The 16,107-nt window shown below is 37.0% G+C and overlaps 1 protein-coding gene across 4 annotated transcripts in view; it reads left to right on the forward strand.

Moving 5' to 3' along the window:
* Positions 1–16,107, forward strand: part of CNTN6 (contactin 6) — a 230,578-nt gene that overhangs the window by 195,515 nt on the left and 18,956 nt on the right. For all 4 annotated transcript variants that reach the window (XM_049863033.1, XM_049863034.1, XM_049863036.1 and 1 more), the window contains 7 exons: positions 842–1,017; positions 1,396–1,513; positions 2,320–2,478; positions 2,579–2,728; positions 8,084–8,154; positions 14,972–15,206; positions 15,319–15,434. In XM_049863033.1, coding sequence (XP_049718990.1) covers positions 842–1,017; positions 1,396–1,513; positions 2,320–2,478; positions 2,579–2,728; positions 8,084–8,154; positions 14,972–15,206; positions 15,319–15,434 — 1,025 coding nt within the window. The remainder of the gene's footprint in view (positions 1–841; positions 1,018–1,395; positions 1,514–2,319; positions 2,479–2,578; positions 2,729–8,083; positions 8,155–14,971; positions 15,207–15,318; positions 15,435–16,107) is intronic.

Genomic DNA, 16,107 nt, shown 5'->3' on the forward strand with positions numbered 1-16,107 from the left:
GTCCTCTAGGATTAAAACTATTCAGTTTGTTTTAAAAAAGAAAAAGTAGTTAAAAAATGATCTGTCACTGTAAGTCTCTTTTAATAAGAAAAATATAGGATTCTCTAACATAACTGGATCATTTTTTGAATTATCCATTGAAATGTTGGTAAATGAAATTCTAGAACTTATAGAACTAGGGTAGAGCCTGAAACTGATATTCCTAGAGTGAAAGTTTTTATGATGGATATATAATTATAACATTGCAAAATTTGGATTAAAAAAAGGGAAAACTTCTACCCTTCCAATTCAGGCTGCATTGTTAGCTAATAGAAAATTATTATCACAACTATGTCAGAAATAGATTAAATATGTTGTATTCACACTTTTAAATATTCACACTTTTAAATATGACATGATTTTAATTCTCTACATAAACTATTATAGTTATGATCTTAGGGACATAGTTTGTCTCATTGTATATGAAATTAGACTATTTAGAGCTGTTAACCAGTGTGCCAATTGTAATGTCATGACTGTAATTTTAGAATAAAAAATAACAAAGTATGGTACATCCTGTATGTATGGAATGTTGTCTTTTTAAAGCCCATAATATTCTGGAAACTATTTTTATATAAAAGATGAAACTATGTTCTTAATTTTATTACAAGTAATGAATTACACTGATGATAAATGAAGACATATTTGGAGAAAAGAATTTTTAAACTGAATAGAGTAAACTTCAAGTTCCATTTATATTTTTTAAGATCATTATAGAATCATTCAAAATATATATTTTATAGCCATAGCCTAACATCTTATAAGGTTTTGTTAAATAATAATATATATTTTTTCTCAACAGAGAGGACCGTTATTACCATTCCACCTTCCAAAATGGATGTTACAGTTGGTGAGAGTATAGTGCTACCATGCCAGGTGTCCCATGACCCCTCCATTGAAGTTGTATTTGTATGGTCTTTCAACGGAGATATTATAGACTTAAAAAAAGGAGTTACTCATTTTGAAAGGATCGGAGGAGTAAGTTGCTGAAATTTTTAAGTGCTTAATAAAATGAATCAAGTCTTTTACGTGAATTGACATCTTTCATAATTATTCTCCTCATCTTTACGTGCATGGATAATTACTCTATTTCTGAAGCTTCACCTGTTTTGTTTCATTTTATTTTGTTTTATATCTTTCATGGAAATATTTGTGTTCTATATGCAATTATAATATAGAAGGGATAATAAACGGGATCAATACAAGAAACTACAATGATGCTAATATATCTCTTAATTTCAGATCTGTGTTATATTTAATACTTGGCAAGCTCTAAAATGGGACCTGCTGGGTGAGATTATGTTTTTTTTTGTTTTTTTTTGTTTTTTTTACCTTTTTTCACCTTAATATCTGCAGGAATCTGCTGGAGATTTGATGATAAGGAATATTCAGTTAAACCATTCAGGAAAATATATGTGCACTGTACAAACAACTCTAGAAATTTTATCTGCTGTAGCTGATATCATTGTTAGAGGTAAGCAAAAATAGCTATGGTAAATGGTCACATGGATTATTCATTGGCAAAAATTTGATATCTAAATGCTAGCTTATTCAGAAATTGCATCACAATAGGGAAGTGACACAAAGTTTTACAGACATTCTTTCTAAACTCTAAGACTCCAGGAGGTAGGTAATATGGATATGGACATTGAATCGAACAGGTTTTGTCTATTTACATGGCATGGTCAGCCTCTGTAGGTGATGTCAGTCCCTGAAATTTAGACTTGTCTTCTATTTATAATAAACCATTCCCGTCCAGGAAGGTTTCCAATCCACATGCTCCAATAGTTCTCCATATTGTTTGCATTTACTTACTGAGTTCATTTTTGAGAGCACAGGGAGAGAGAACTGTTCTCAATTTTTCAGATTAGCTCCCCATTCCATGATATTAAATTGCCTCATGATTGGCATTTTCTAATCTTCAGAGGAAACATTTCTAAATTAATCTCTCACCATGTAAGCTCAATTAATAGGACTTTATCTCTAATAATGTGGTATGAACGTGTCGTGTTCACTATTTTATTTTCTAAGTGTTATAGATAAAAATAAACTATCCTTATCCAAGTCATTGAATTTAATAACCTCCGCAGTGGAGCCCTGGTGGTGCAGCAGTTAAGAGCTATGACTGCTAACCAAAAGGTTGGCAGTTTGAATCCACCAGCTGCTCTTTGGAAACCCTATGGGGCAGTTCTACTCTGTCCTATAAGTTCGCTATGAGTCGGAATCAACTCGATGGCAACCAGTTTGGTTTTGGTTAATATCATAAAACATTTTTTCAAGGTCCACCCGGTCCCCCAGAGGATGTGAGAGTGGAACATATTTCCAGTAGTACTTCTCAACTCAGCTGGAGACCAGGCCCAGATAATAACAGTCCCATTCAAATATTTACTATTCAGACTCGAACACCATTTTCTTTGGGTTGGCAGGCTGTTTCTACAGGTAAGTGATTCATGTGTTTTTGGTAAACAGATGGTAAGTTTGTTTGATTTGTTTTTGACTAGTGCCAATTTAGGTGTCTTAAGTATCCCACTCTTTTCAGTTCCAGAAATTCTCAATGGTAAAACATACAACGCAACAGTGGTTGGTTTGAGCCCTTGGGTGGAGTATGAATTCCGTGTTGTTGCTGGCAACAGCATTGGGATTGGAGAACCAAGTAAACCATCAGAATTGTTAAGAACCAAAGCATCAGGTGAGGAATCAACAATGACTTCTAGAAAGACAGATGATCCTTTATGGCTTAGTTGTTAAAACAAATAAGAAGTACTTTTTTAGATCCTGTGTTTTTTGCTGAAAATCAGAGGCAGTAAATCAGTGGCTCTCATTTTCATATTTTTAGGTGCATAAGGCAAGGTGTATTTTCCCTGAGTAGTGGGTTCAATAATAGATAATTACAGTTAGGCAGGCATGTCAAAATAAGAGTTGTTCAGAAGCTATCTTTGCATCTCATCTATTTTCCAGCCAAAATCCAATAGAGTATCTGTAAATTTGTGGGTGCAAATGAGTTACTGCATGTTTCATTAAAATGTTGTGGTCCACAATTAATTGAGACACTGTTGGTGCAGTCATCCATACATTTCCATCTATTTCTCAACTCAGACCTAGTTGCAGCTTCATTGAGCAGTAGTTTAAATTCTTCCAAATGCAAATGAGGTCAGGCCTGAACTCATTTAACAGAAGCACTAATTGAGCATCAATTGGTTCACTGAACAGCAGAACACAAGTAGCTAGAGCCTGGCTCAGGAGTCATGCCTTCTTAAGCTATTTTCAATGGATCTTCTTTGTTCCACTCTTAAACTTTCACTTGTGTGGTGACATTAGATCTGCTCGCTGCATGTAGCTAACAAAGTTCACATTCTTATTTAGTCACGTAAATGAAGGATCACTTTATTGTTGCTGGTGCAGTTGATCAAACACAAACTACCTCAATAAAGTGTGTGCAACTGTCAAATATCAATAACTCATTTTTAAGCTAGACATGTTGTTAGATTCTATCAAGTCCATTCCAATTCATGGTGAACCCATGTGTGCAGAGTAGAACTGCTTCATAGGGTTTTCAAGGCTGTGATCTTTCAGAAGCAGATGGCCAGGCCTGTCTTCTGCGGTACCTCTGGGTAAGTTCAGACCACTAACCATTAGTAGTTAGTAGTGGAGCACTTAACCATTTGTGCCAACCATGGACTCCCAAACTAAATAACAGTGCTAGTATTTGTATCATGGGGAGAGGGGTGAGACTAGAAAATAACATATTTGACAGCAGTATCATAAAATTAAATTAAATTTTTAAAAAAGGTACATTGCTGCACCTCCCCCACTTCCACTCATCTATGGCCCCAGGTGGTCACCTCAAACAAACATACCAGGCTGTCTGCTTACCAGCTCTCTTTAACTTCCAGCACTAGAGAGTGGTTCTTCTGATGGACACTGACTTCTCCTGCTTCGATGCATCCAACAGCAGGCCAATTGCTTGAAATTCATAATAGCAAAACAGTCTTTTTTTTTTTTTTTCTGCAGGTCCTTCCTTCAAATGCAAACTTCCTGCTCTCCCAGCAGTTCTGAGTGGGTCTGCAGGTCTTTTCAAATCCAAATTTCCTGACTCTGATGGTCCTCAGCGGGGCTCAGGTTTTCAAACTAAGCCCCCAGTACTCTGAACACAATGATACTGAATTCAAACCAACAGCCTGTGTTTCTTTCAGGAAAACCCTAGTACCCCTCTTAGCATCTCCAATCAAGTATTGGCTGAAGGCTGAGTTACATGCTCTCTGTAATCTATAATACCCAGTATTCATTTCTATCATACATTTAGGTCTGTTTTACAACACCAAGTAGAAGAAATATTCAAGATTCATAGTACATTCAAATCAACATATAACCTTTTTAAACATTCCAGTTTCATCTTTTCTTCTCCACACCTTGACTATCTTCCAATTCATATGTATAAGGCCTTGAGCCTCTGGCTAGGTGGAACCAGAAGACCATGGCCCCCTATCAATCATCTTGTTTAACCAGCCTGGCTTTCTCCTCAAGCAATTCCAGATGCGGCTTTTCTCTCCTCAGCTGCAGCATAACATCTCTTACTTTCCATTCAGCCATTACAAGTAACAACACCCCAAGTAACCATCTAAGAATAAGGTTCACTTCTCACAGCCCTTCGTTTTCTCTTCCTGAGTCCTGTACTTCCATGAGTCTAGAGCCATTGCAATGAGTCCCACTCCTGACACCAACTGTAAAAATGGCATGGCAGGGCATCTGACGTCCTCTAACTTCACAAAGGGAAGGGAGAATCAAGATCAACAGCCCAAGGCTGATTGCTGTGAGGTAGAGATCAGACATACCTCCTCTCTACAATCTTTTTACCAGTTCTGACACCAGCAATACCTCCCATGGCACTCTCTACTTCTCTGCTGGATTTGATAATTCATTGCAATAGCCACACAGAGTTCACATTACCATACTTACAGTTATGGGGTTTATTAGAGAAGAAATAGGTTACATTCAGGATTCAGTTCTTCAATCAGGACAGCTGCTTCTCAGCCATGTCTCCAGGCAGGCCTCCTTCTGGTTCTTGGCCCCTTCGCCAGGCCTCTGCTCTGCTGGGTCAGGTGTTACAAAGCTCTTCATATCCACCTATAAGTGCCTATGGGCACCCTACTCCACCAGCAAGCCCCCTGCCTGAAAGCTGTCAGCTTTCTTGCTCCCTGTGCCAGGAAGCCCACTGCACCGTCTTCTGCTGGTATCCTTGTTCTTCTGCCTCTGCTACTGCCATTTCTTTGCTGCTTCTTCTCACTGCTTCTGGTGTTACAGCTCTCTCTCTGTCTCCTGGGTCTAGGAGGTTCTCAGTGCAGGGATCCTGGGTCCAAAGGATGTGCTTCACTCCTAGTTTTTTTTTTTTTTTCTTTTTTCCTTGGTGGCTGTGAGGTCCCCTCCTTCCCATCTCTGGGTTGGTTCATTTTAAGCCTAGCAGAATCGCTAAACTAACCACTTCTTTCATTGGGGTTCTATACATTTATATGCATGGTCCCACCCCCACAGGGGTGCCATGTACATTATCTGAATTATTAGCAAGCTGTTCAATCCCCTTTGTGGGCCACAAGTACTTTATTTGCATAGTCCCACCCAATCTTTTGGTGGGAGTTACAAGACCTTGGCTAGAAAGGCCATATAAAAGTAATCCATCATACTTCACCAACCACATCAGAATCTCGGAGTGTGGCCCATGACCCTGAATTATAGCTTTAGTTTCCGGTTATTTGTATGCAGCTGATTTGTATTTTGGTAGCTTTGTGCATGGTTGACTCTAAAGTATTTCATAGTAAAGCTCATATGCTATCTTCTATTAATCATTGAAACTCTCTTATTTTTGTAGTATAATGAGAATTGATATTTGTAAGAATTTCCCTGAGGTCACAAACCTGTTTTTTGTACCATCAGAGGCTAAATTATTCTCAGTATGGTTTTAGGTTTAAATGAAAGTCATTTGAAAATTGAATAAAGGAAGAAACTTTTTGCTTCCCAGAATATTTGAAATTTTGTAGGGTGTAAATTGAATTATAGTTTAAAATAATTTAACTTATGTAGCTAAACTATTCAAAGGTCCTTAAATACGGTCACTGTATGATGCCAAGTACTTTAAACACAGCAACTATATAGAATCCACTCAGATTCGTGTTGCTTTTGGTAAAAGGCATTGGAAGACTTAGAAAATAGTGTGTAGATACAAGAAGATCGCTTAAATTAATCATGAAGACCAAAGTAGAGTAAAGTTCGGGTAAATTGAGTATGAAAATGGATAATATGTGAGAGGTGCTATTATTTTAAGAAATCAGATATTTATATCACTATAACATTTAAAAGGAGCCCTGGTAGTGTAATGGTTAAGTGCTCAGCTGCTAATCGAAAGGTCGGTGGTTGGAATCCACCAACCACTCAATGAGAGAAAAGACCCAGCAATCTGCTTTTGTAAAGATTGTTGTTGCTTCAATTCCAACTCAAAGCAATCTATTAGTACAGAGTTGAACTGCCCCATAAGGTTTCCTAGTGTGTAATCTTTACAGGAGCAGAGGTCCTTTCTTCCCCTGCTAGTGGGTTCCAATCACCGACATTTCTGTTAGCAGCCTAGCACTTACCATTTTGCCTCCAGGTCTCCTTCTGTAAAGATTTAAAAAAAAGTTGCCTTGGAGTCCATTCCAACTCATAGCAGCCCTATAGTATAGAGTAGAATTGCCCCACAGGGATTCCAAGGAGCAGCTGGTGGGTTCAAACTGCTGACCTTTTGGTTAGCAGTCATAGCTCTTAACTACTGCACCACTAGGGCCCCTAGAAAACCCTATGAGGCAGTTCTATTCCGTCTTATAGTGTCACTATGAGTTGGAATAAATTCAAATGAGGGTGAAAGCACACAGCAGCAACACGCCATTTAAAGAGTTAAACATCTATATGAAATGGGATTACATTTAAAAAGTAGTCTGAATTTATCTGGATGAGTTTTGTGGACAGAGACAATTTTGAAATGAGCAATTAATCGTTGCATATGTTAATCCCTGCCTACCAGTCCCCATTTATCCTCAGCCACTCCTCCTTTACTTCTAGATATTGGCCAAACATAGAATAGAAAACATATGAATAGAAAATTTCATATAATTCTACACTTAAAAAGCTGTATTCTTCAGATTTATCCATTATCTTAGATATAGGATACTTTTGCCATTATGTCAGGAAAAACAATGCTTTTTAACACTTTCACGTGTGTAAAGCCCCCTAACTGTTTTAAACTACAATACCCTTCCCACACACACTCACAATTATAATCAGTTTTTCAATTTACCTTGACCTATTATTCATTACCCTAGTCCTCACAAGGTTATGTGCGAAGGGAGTATTTTCTCTAATTTATAAAATTGATCAATGTAGGAAATGATCTTCCACAGAGCCTTAGAATCCTAACTTTAAACCGGGAATCTCCTCAGTTTGACAGGAGAAAATTTACAGGCTTTCTCAGTGACATAGTAGAGGAAAACTCCTTCTTGTCCTGAGAGATCTGAGATTAAAACATGGACATTTAAACCAGAATTCATTATTTCCATTTTTTAAAATTTATTTTTATATGTTAAAATATCCTGATGTCTAGCAAAAAGAAATATTATTTTAGTTTGTTTATTAAAAAAAAGAATTAATTAATACACTGCCTCAGTAACTTGTTTACAGCACGACTGTATAATTAGGCACTAAATCAGCAGTGTCACTGTTACCATCTGAATGGAACATCATTTTGCCAATTAGTAGATGATGCATAATAATGTCAAATACACGATGTTACTCGATTTTTAATTAATTTTGGAGCCAGGGTGTTCATGTATCAAACACAACTGTGTCCTCTCTCGTAGAAATTTGGATAAGGGTAAACATAATTTATGTTCATTAAAGATGCGAGGCTCTCTCACAGTGCCCCTGCGTGAGATTTTGAAAGGTGAAATCCAAAAACAAAATTCTTCCCAGTGAAGACGTACCTTAACAATTGTCATCCTTTGTTTCTCTTGGTTGTTTTTAGTCCCAGTCGTGGCACCAACAAACATCAACGGAGGTGGAGGAAGTCGGTCTGAACTTGTCATTACGTGGGAGGTAAGTTTCTCTGCAACTGAGTTATTTTGAAGGAAAAAGATTTGGCTGGCCAGGAAAAATACTGAAAAAAAAAAAAAAGATTTTTTTGAGCACTATTGAGAATATATAAAAATACAGACTTCTGATGATGACTTGTTTAGAGTAGGTATCAGAAACATTTCTTATTTAGACTAAAGTGGGAGCATATGACTAACTCAGCACAGTTTTCTCCCAAATATAAGAAAAACAACTTCAATGTCTATTGAGGATAGGTTGGTAGAATTTTTTTATTATTATTGATGAACTAGAAACTGTTTTATTTATTACCGGTGGAATTGTTTTATTCAAATGGGTTAGACTCAGTAGAGTGCAGGCAGAAAATTGTTTTCTCACCATTGCTCTTTTAAATCTTGTCAACTTCTTTTTTATATATGTTTGACATGGGTGTTAGGCTGTTTTGCTAGATAACTCTTCACATAAATGGTTTGATATCTTTTTTTAGAATGCATGGAAATTCTTATCTTTGTTATCAGTTTTAGGCTTCAGCTAAAACTAACTAAAGAGCCCTGTTTTACTGCCCTATATACATGTTTTTAGGGCCCTGATGGGCAGTGGTTAAGTGTTCTGCTGCTGACCAAAACGTCGGCAGTTTGAATCCACGAGCTGTTCCTTGGAAACCCTATGGGGCAGTTCTACTCTGTCCTATAGGGTCACTATGAGTAGGAATTGAATTGATGGCAATGGGTGTATGTGTTTTTAGCATTTTGGTTACAGTTTTCATAATGTCAAAGCATCCACTTCCTTGGCTATTTTTATATTACATCTAATGGCATCATGGTCATCAGCCTATCTGATCTGTAGAACAGTGGCCCTCAAAGCAGGAGAGACAGCTGTCCTCATCCTCTTCCTGCTAGGAGACAATGGACAATGTCTGGAGACATAATTGGTTGTCACAACTGAGGGGGGATACCTCTGACATTTGGATAGAGGCCACTGATGCTGCTAAACATCCTACAATTTATAAGATAGGCCTCCACACAGAGGATTCTCTGACCCAAAATGCTAGTAGTATCAAGGTTGAGAAATCCTGTTGGAGAATAATAGTAATTCATTATATCTGTAAATGATTTTTACAGTAGAGAAAGACAATAGATAGCAAGAGAGAGAAAGAGAGATACCCACTGCCGTCAAGTTGATTCTGATTCATAGCTACCCCTACAGGACAAAGGAGAACTGCCCCACAAGGATTCCAACCAGCAGCTGGTAGATTCAAACTGCTGACTTTTGGGTTAGCAGCTGAATGCATAAACCACTGTGTCACCAGGGCTCCAGATCAAGAGATAGATGGATAAATGGATAGATGGGTGGACGGATGGACGGATGGATGGATGGATGGATGGGTGGGGTAGGTGGGTGGATGGATGGGTGGTTGGGTGGTTAGGTAGGTGGATGGATGGGTGGGTGGGTGGGAATGTGAGTGGGTGGGTGGGTAGGTAGGTAGATAGTCTATTTTTTTCTACATAAAATTCCCACTAAGGTTTAAAAAAAGAAGAAATATCATTCAACCTTCTTTATATGAGAGGAAACTGACACACAGATGTTTTTAGAAGGTTGTGACAGAGCCAGAAATCAGATGCAGCTGTCGTACAACTATCCTTTTCTTCTAGATGTCTAGTTTCTCATAGACTTTATGGGCCTAGCTCAGTGTCTGGAATGTGATATGACCTCAATAAGTCCTTGTCAGATAGATGGATGGATGTGTCTTGAGAGAGGTGGAAACTCCATTCCTCAATCATGAGCAGGATTTAGGTGCTGCGATGTGCATTTTATACCACTCAGTTCTCACAACAGTTCTAGGAGGTGGGTCATACCACTTTCCAATAGGGAAACTGAGGCCTAGGAATGTAATGAAAGATGGTCGAGATGTGCACACAGGGCTCTCTCACTTGTTTCTTTCTCTCTCTCTCTATCTACTTACATACCCATTGCCATCAAGTAGATTCCAACTCATGGCGACCCTACATGTTACAGAGCAGAACTCGCCCATAGGGCTTCCTTGGCTGTAATATTTATGGAAGCATATTGCCAGGCCTCTCTTACATAGTACCACTGTGTGGATCACACTGCCAACCTTTAGATTAGTAGCTGAAGGCATATCATTTGCGCCACCCTGACTATGCTCCTTTTAAAAACTTCCTCCTAAATTAGAATTCCTCTTGTCCTTGGCAATTCGATTGATCAGGATGTACCCAGAGTCCTTGTATATCTGCCTCAAATAGTAACTTAATTTAATTATTCCTGCTGCTCCAAATGTATTTTCCACCAATTATGTTGATTCTTGGATAAGTCTTCAAGAGAATCGCTTTTGTATGATGTTGAATAGGTTTAGGCTTCAAAATTCTTCTAAGGCAATATAAGCACTTTTGTCTTAGTGTATAGGCACTTGTACTGACTTTATAACATTTTTTCTCATCCATTGTAGGAAATTCCTTGGTTGGTGAATGATTGTTTTTGCACAGTCTATATGTGAGGTGGAAATTCTTAAATAGAGATGATTGTCAATTACTAAAAAAAAAAACCTTCCCATGATTTATAATGTCCTTTTTCTTTAAGGCAAGGGTCCACAAACTATGGCCCACTGGCCAAATCTGGCCTGCTACCTATTTTTTTAAATAAATCTGCCTGCTTCCATGCCCATTCTTTTACATACAGTGTTCCCTATTGCTTCTTTCATGTTGCTGTGACAGAGGCCATATGGACTAAAATATTTACTATCTTGCCCTTTACAGAAAAGTTTGCTGGCCTGTATTTGTGAAAAATAAATGGAATTAAAATAATCTCATCTGTGTATATTGTCTTGGGATATTATATTTGCAGATTATTTCAGAAACTAAATTAATGGATGCACTCTCCCACTTACTCATATTTGGCATCATGTAAATACAGATACTGAGCCATATTCTTCTGGTGCCCAAACTTCTTTAAGAAATAAGTTATGTGTATTCAAGAGGAGAAGGATACAATAGTTCAGGCCTCCACAATGCATTTTAGTCACGTTTTCAATTTAATGAACATTATTGAGCAGATACTCTGTTTAAGGGGCATTAGTGGTTCAGTGGCAGAATTCTCACTCTGTGATTCTCAGCCAAGGCACCTCACGCATAGCCATCATTCATCTGTCAGAGGAGGCTTGAGGCTGAATTAGTTTCAGCAGAGCTTCCACACTAAGAGGGACTAGGGAGAAAAGCCTAGTGATCTATTTTCGAAAATCAGCCAGTGAAAACCCTATGGATCACAAAGATCCCATCCACAGCCTATCATGGGGATGGCACAGGATCTGACAGCATTTTGATCTGTTGTGCATGGGGTTACCATGAATCTGGGGTATGCTATTGTCGTTGCGTGCTACTGAGTTGATTTCGACTCACAGCAACCCTATGACACGCCTGAAAAACGCATCTTCTCTGCGTTTTCTCCATTGCCACTGTAATGTGTATTTTGTGTTTCTTTACTGTTTTTTTTTTTGTTTTTGTTGGTTTATATCCAAACAATGATATCAACTTTCAGAATGTAGTAACTGCTAATTCCTTTCTGAGGTAAGTCTTATTCATTATTTTCTCATAATTTACACCCCCAAATACTGCCAAGAAATTTAAGGTGCTCATGGTGAATGTCTCATATAAAATATGACTATAAAATTATATGCACAGGATGAAAACTATAGAGTAAGAGATAGACACCTATACTGGGAGTTGGCATTTTAATTTAATTTAATTTAAAGGGACAGATAAGTAAAGTATTCACTCCTACAGGCCACATGGTCTCAAAGATAACTTCTCAATTCTGCCACTGTAGCTCAAACAAACCATTTTGCACTACTTGCACTACTATTGGTGTAACTGTATACCAGCCACTTTTTATGCCTCAGGACCTCTTAGGTAGTAAGTTATTCTGCTTTTAATGCATTTAGCATCAAGATGGATCCTTTTTGAAATGGGTGAAGCTCAACCTACCTGAGGTGGAGGTTCGTTGTTGTGTAGCTTGAGCATTCCATTAGGTGATGTTTCCTGGGTATGCTAGTTTTATAAATTTTGTCTTTGTTTCAGTGACATAAGGCTTGCAGGTATGATTATGGCTTTCCTGTGTGATAATTAGAGAGCCCTGATGGGTTTGCTTTGGTTTTTCTGTATCATTTGGAAAGCTGGAGGTTCCCCATGTAACCTAATGGAAAGGAACTCACAATAAACTATTTCGTTCTGCCTGGTATATTGTCATACCACAAATCGGTGGCACTACAGTGCTACTTGCCTTATTGGTGGGTTGTATTACCAGATTATACATCTGATACAAGTTATATATCTGATATATTTGATATGAGTTAAAATCCATAACTCATATCAAAAATTCTGGATTGGTCTTTGAATCACCATGTCATAATTAGTGAAAACACATAGCATCAAATAACTTTTTTAAAAAATAAAAATTTAGTAACAAAAGGGATAAGCAAAATGGAACCCAATGGGTATGACCACATTCCAAAAAATCTTTAAAAAAAAAGATCATAGCTTGCTGACCATTGGTCTCTACTCAACATAATTCTTAGAAACACTGTGGCTGAGAACTGTTATTATTCCTTAGCCATTTTAATAGACTTCACTCCCAGTAAAATTTCTGAGTTTCTTTATTCTACTGAACACTTCTTTTTTTTTTTTTTTGCTTAGAGAAAAAGAATGAGAAAAAATTCTGTCCATCTCAAATAACCTATATGTATTTCTCTATCATTTGACTCTTGATCCATATGAGAAGAACAAAAGGAAGAATCTTAAATAAGTTTTTGTTTTCTCCCTTTACACTGAATATGTTGGACTCAAATACATCTTGAGGGAACACCATGAGACACCTTAATTGTACTTGACTAACAAAAATACAACTCCTCTGATCATACCAATGAACTGACTAACCATCCTGATTAAATCTGAGATCAAAGAAGCTTCCAAAACAAATCAAATTTTCTAGCAAGTAGCTTAAATTGTAATCAGTCTCTTACATCCCATTCAGAATTAACTTTAGTTCTGACCTCCACATATAAGAGAAGAGAAACTAATGCAAGGAAACATTTTCTTTTAACAGATGTCAGGACCTGTATTTTTCTTCCTCTTTTCACTTTTGCTTTTGTTAGATTGTTTCACATGACAAGAAACAGAGGCTGACTTGGGTCATCTCAGTTAATGGGGATTTATTTTAAAACAACAATGGAAGTAATGAGGACCAAAAAAAGTCTCAGCAACCAAGCAACAGGTCAAATGAAAAACTGAATGTCATCCATGAATATTCTCAGCACAGTAGCTCTAGTTGCCTTCAGCTACTCTGGTAATCCAGCTCCAGTTTGGATGGTCGCTCATGCTTCTGACTCAGTTCTTCTCATTTCCTATTTTTCCAATTTCCTACTCATCCAATTTCCTACTCAGCTACTTGTCTTCTCTAATTTGCAGTTTCAGTTTCCTCCTAGCTTTTACTGCCTCACTGCTCCCATAAAGCCAGTTACCGTCGTAATGATTCAGACTCACAGTGACCCTATAGGACAGAGTGTTTCCAAGGAGCAGCTGGTAGATTCGAATTGCCGACCTTTTGGTTAGCAGCAGGAACTCTTAACCATTATGCCGCAAGGGCTCCATAGCTTCTACTTAATGTCTGATTTATATTATCTATTTTTTGGCTTCCTCCTCTGTGTCTCATACACAAACTTTGCAAAGCAAAGGAACTGACCGGGTCTGTTAAACACTAGAGAGTACAGAGATTTTGCATCAGAACACCTCAAAGATACTGACCAAGATGGCTGCCTTTGGTTCTGGTGCCACAGTTGGGTAACCAGATGTGGTCTAAATGGCAGGATACAGTGATACAATGATGCAATATGGGTAAGGAAATCACAGAAATGGAGTTGTGTGCATGAGGGACTCACGTATGCCCTTATTAGTCTATGTAAATATTTAGAGAGAAAAATAGAAAAGCATGTTTCATTTTCCTTTAGAAAAACAAAATAAACTATATTAATTCTTTTATACACTTTGCTTGTAATTAGGTGGAATATTGGTCTAAATTCAAACCACAGATTCGTTTTCATTTGCTTATGTCCTATGATTATATATAATTTTTAATATCTGCACCATTTGGGGGAGCATATATATATTTCTACTTTGTAATTTTAATAACTTTAGGTTTTAAAGGTATTTTATACAGTTTGGTCTCTGTGGGAGTTAGCTATTCATACTTTAGAAAAAATACATGTTGTTATTACTACAAGTGAATATGTATGTTTAAAAAATACTAGAAGTCCTTTATGCTTTTTTAAAAAAATACCCTATATGTCTTAGTGCATTTATTATTATGCAAGAATTATATTATTCACTGCTTACAAGAATTTGTTGGAAAATATTCTGAAAGTAAAACATATCTAGGCTTAAAATAAATGGTTAATAAGTTAACTTTATGCTGTTTAAAGATTTATATCAAAATTATGTTTTAACATAAAAACTTGCAATCTTCTAAACCGTTTTATTATTGCAACTTATGAATAATCATGGAGAAAGATATAAAAATAGTAAAGCCTGTTTTACATTTTCCACTTAAAAGCTTCAACTGTTTCTCGGAGTACCTTTAATTGGGATCATTTTCCTAACTGATATTCCAATAAAATATTATGTTTTTCAATAATTCATTAAACAGGGTAAATACCCATGTTTGTCTCTACAAAAACAAAAAAAAAATCAATGAACACATATAAAGCTCAATGATACATTTTTGCAAATACTTAATGATTGATCACATTCTGCCCAAGTCAATTCCAGAAGAACTACAGAATGGTGAGGGATTTGGATATATCGTCATGTTTCGGCCAGTTGGCTCAACAACCTGGACCAAGGAAAGAGTGCTTTCTGTGGAATCATCAAGGTTCATTTACAGAAATGAAAGCATCATTCCCCTCTCTCCCTTTGAAGTCAAAGTGGGCGTATATAATAATGAAGGAGAAGGATCCCTGAGTACCGCGTCCATTGTCTACTCTGGGGAAGATGGTAAGTTCAGGTCAGCTCTGGAATGATTTTCTTCAATACAGTATGCATTTTTTAGCTCCGTTTTACATGAACCACTCTGCTAAAGATGGTTATATCTTTCTCTGCATGGTAGAACCTCGACTGGCCCCGAGAGGAACTTCTGTCCAGAGTGTTTCTGCTTCTGAAATGGAGGTTTCCTGGAATGCTATTGACTGGAATAGAAACACTGGACGAGTGTTGGGCTATGAGGTAATCCATATCAATTTCATTTACCCTTATTGTGCAGCTGTTTGCACAATGACACCTGCTCAGTCCTACACTCCTACCTGCTTCTTAGCTAAGAGGAGAATAAGAGGAGGAGGGTCTTTCCAATTGATCTGAAGCAAGCAAATTAACAAATGACAACCATTTTAGAAGTGATCAGCTGATGATGACCTTATCTAATTTTTTAAATTTCAGTCATATTTGCTTCTTGGAGAGAGAAAATTGTCTGTCTAATTTTCAATGTCTCAAACCATAGAAGAACTTCAATGTGAAACCCACTCTGCAAACTATAGAAAGATTTGAAAAGATGTAGTCATTTGGAAAAGGCAGAGTCTAGTTAAGAGATAATTAAAAAAAACAAAAAACCTGCATTCTCCTAAATCTGTTCTTTACAGTTTATATAAAGTGAAGCGAAACACTTCACATCTGTGGGCCTTCCTTCTCATAAAGTTAAGGGGTGAGAATTATTAATCTCTTACTGTTCTTTTAATTTCCAAATTTAGTGATTCACAAAATGGATAAAGTGGTTCATTTTATTTTGGGGTTTAAAAAACAGTATGATTCTAAACCTCCTTAATTTTGCTGAGTACTTTTTTTTTTTTTTTAAATATAAACCCCCTGGTTCAAACAGAAAGTTCTATTTTATGTTAGATAGTTC

This window comes from Elephas maximus, chromosome 20 (assembly GCF_024166365.1).
Source record: "Elephas maximus indicus isolate mEleMax1 chromosome 20, mEleMax1 primary haplotype, whole genome shotgun sequence".
In the NCBI taxonomy this organism is placed as follows: domain Eukaryota; kingdom Metazoa; phylum Chordata; class Mammalia; order Proboscidea; family Elephantidae; genus Elephas; species Elephas maximus.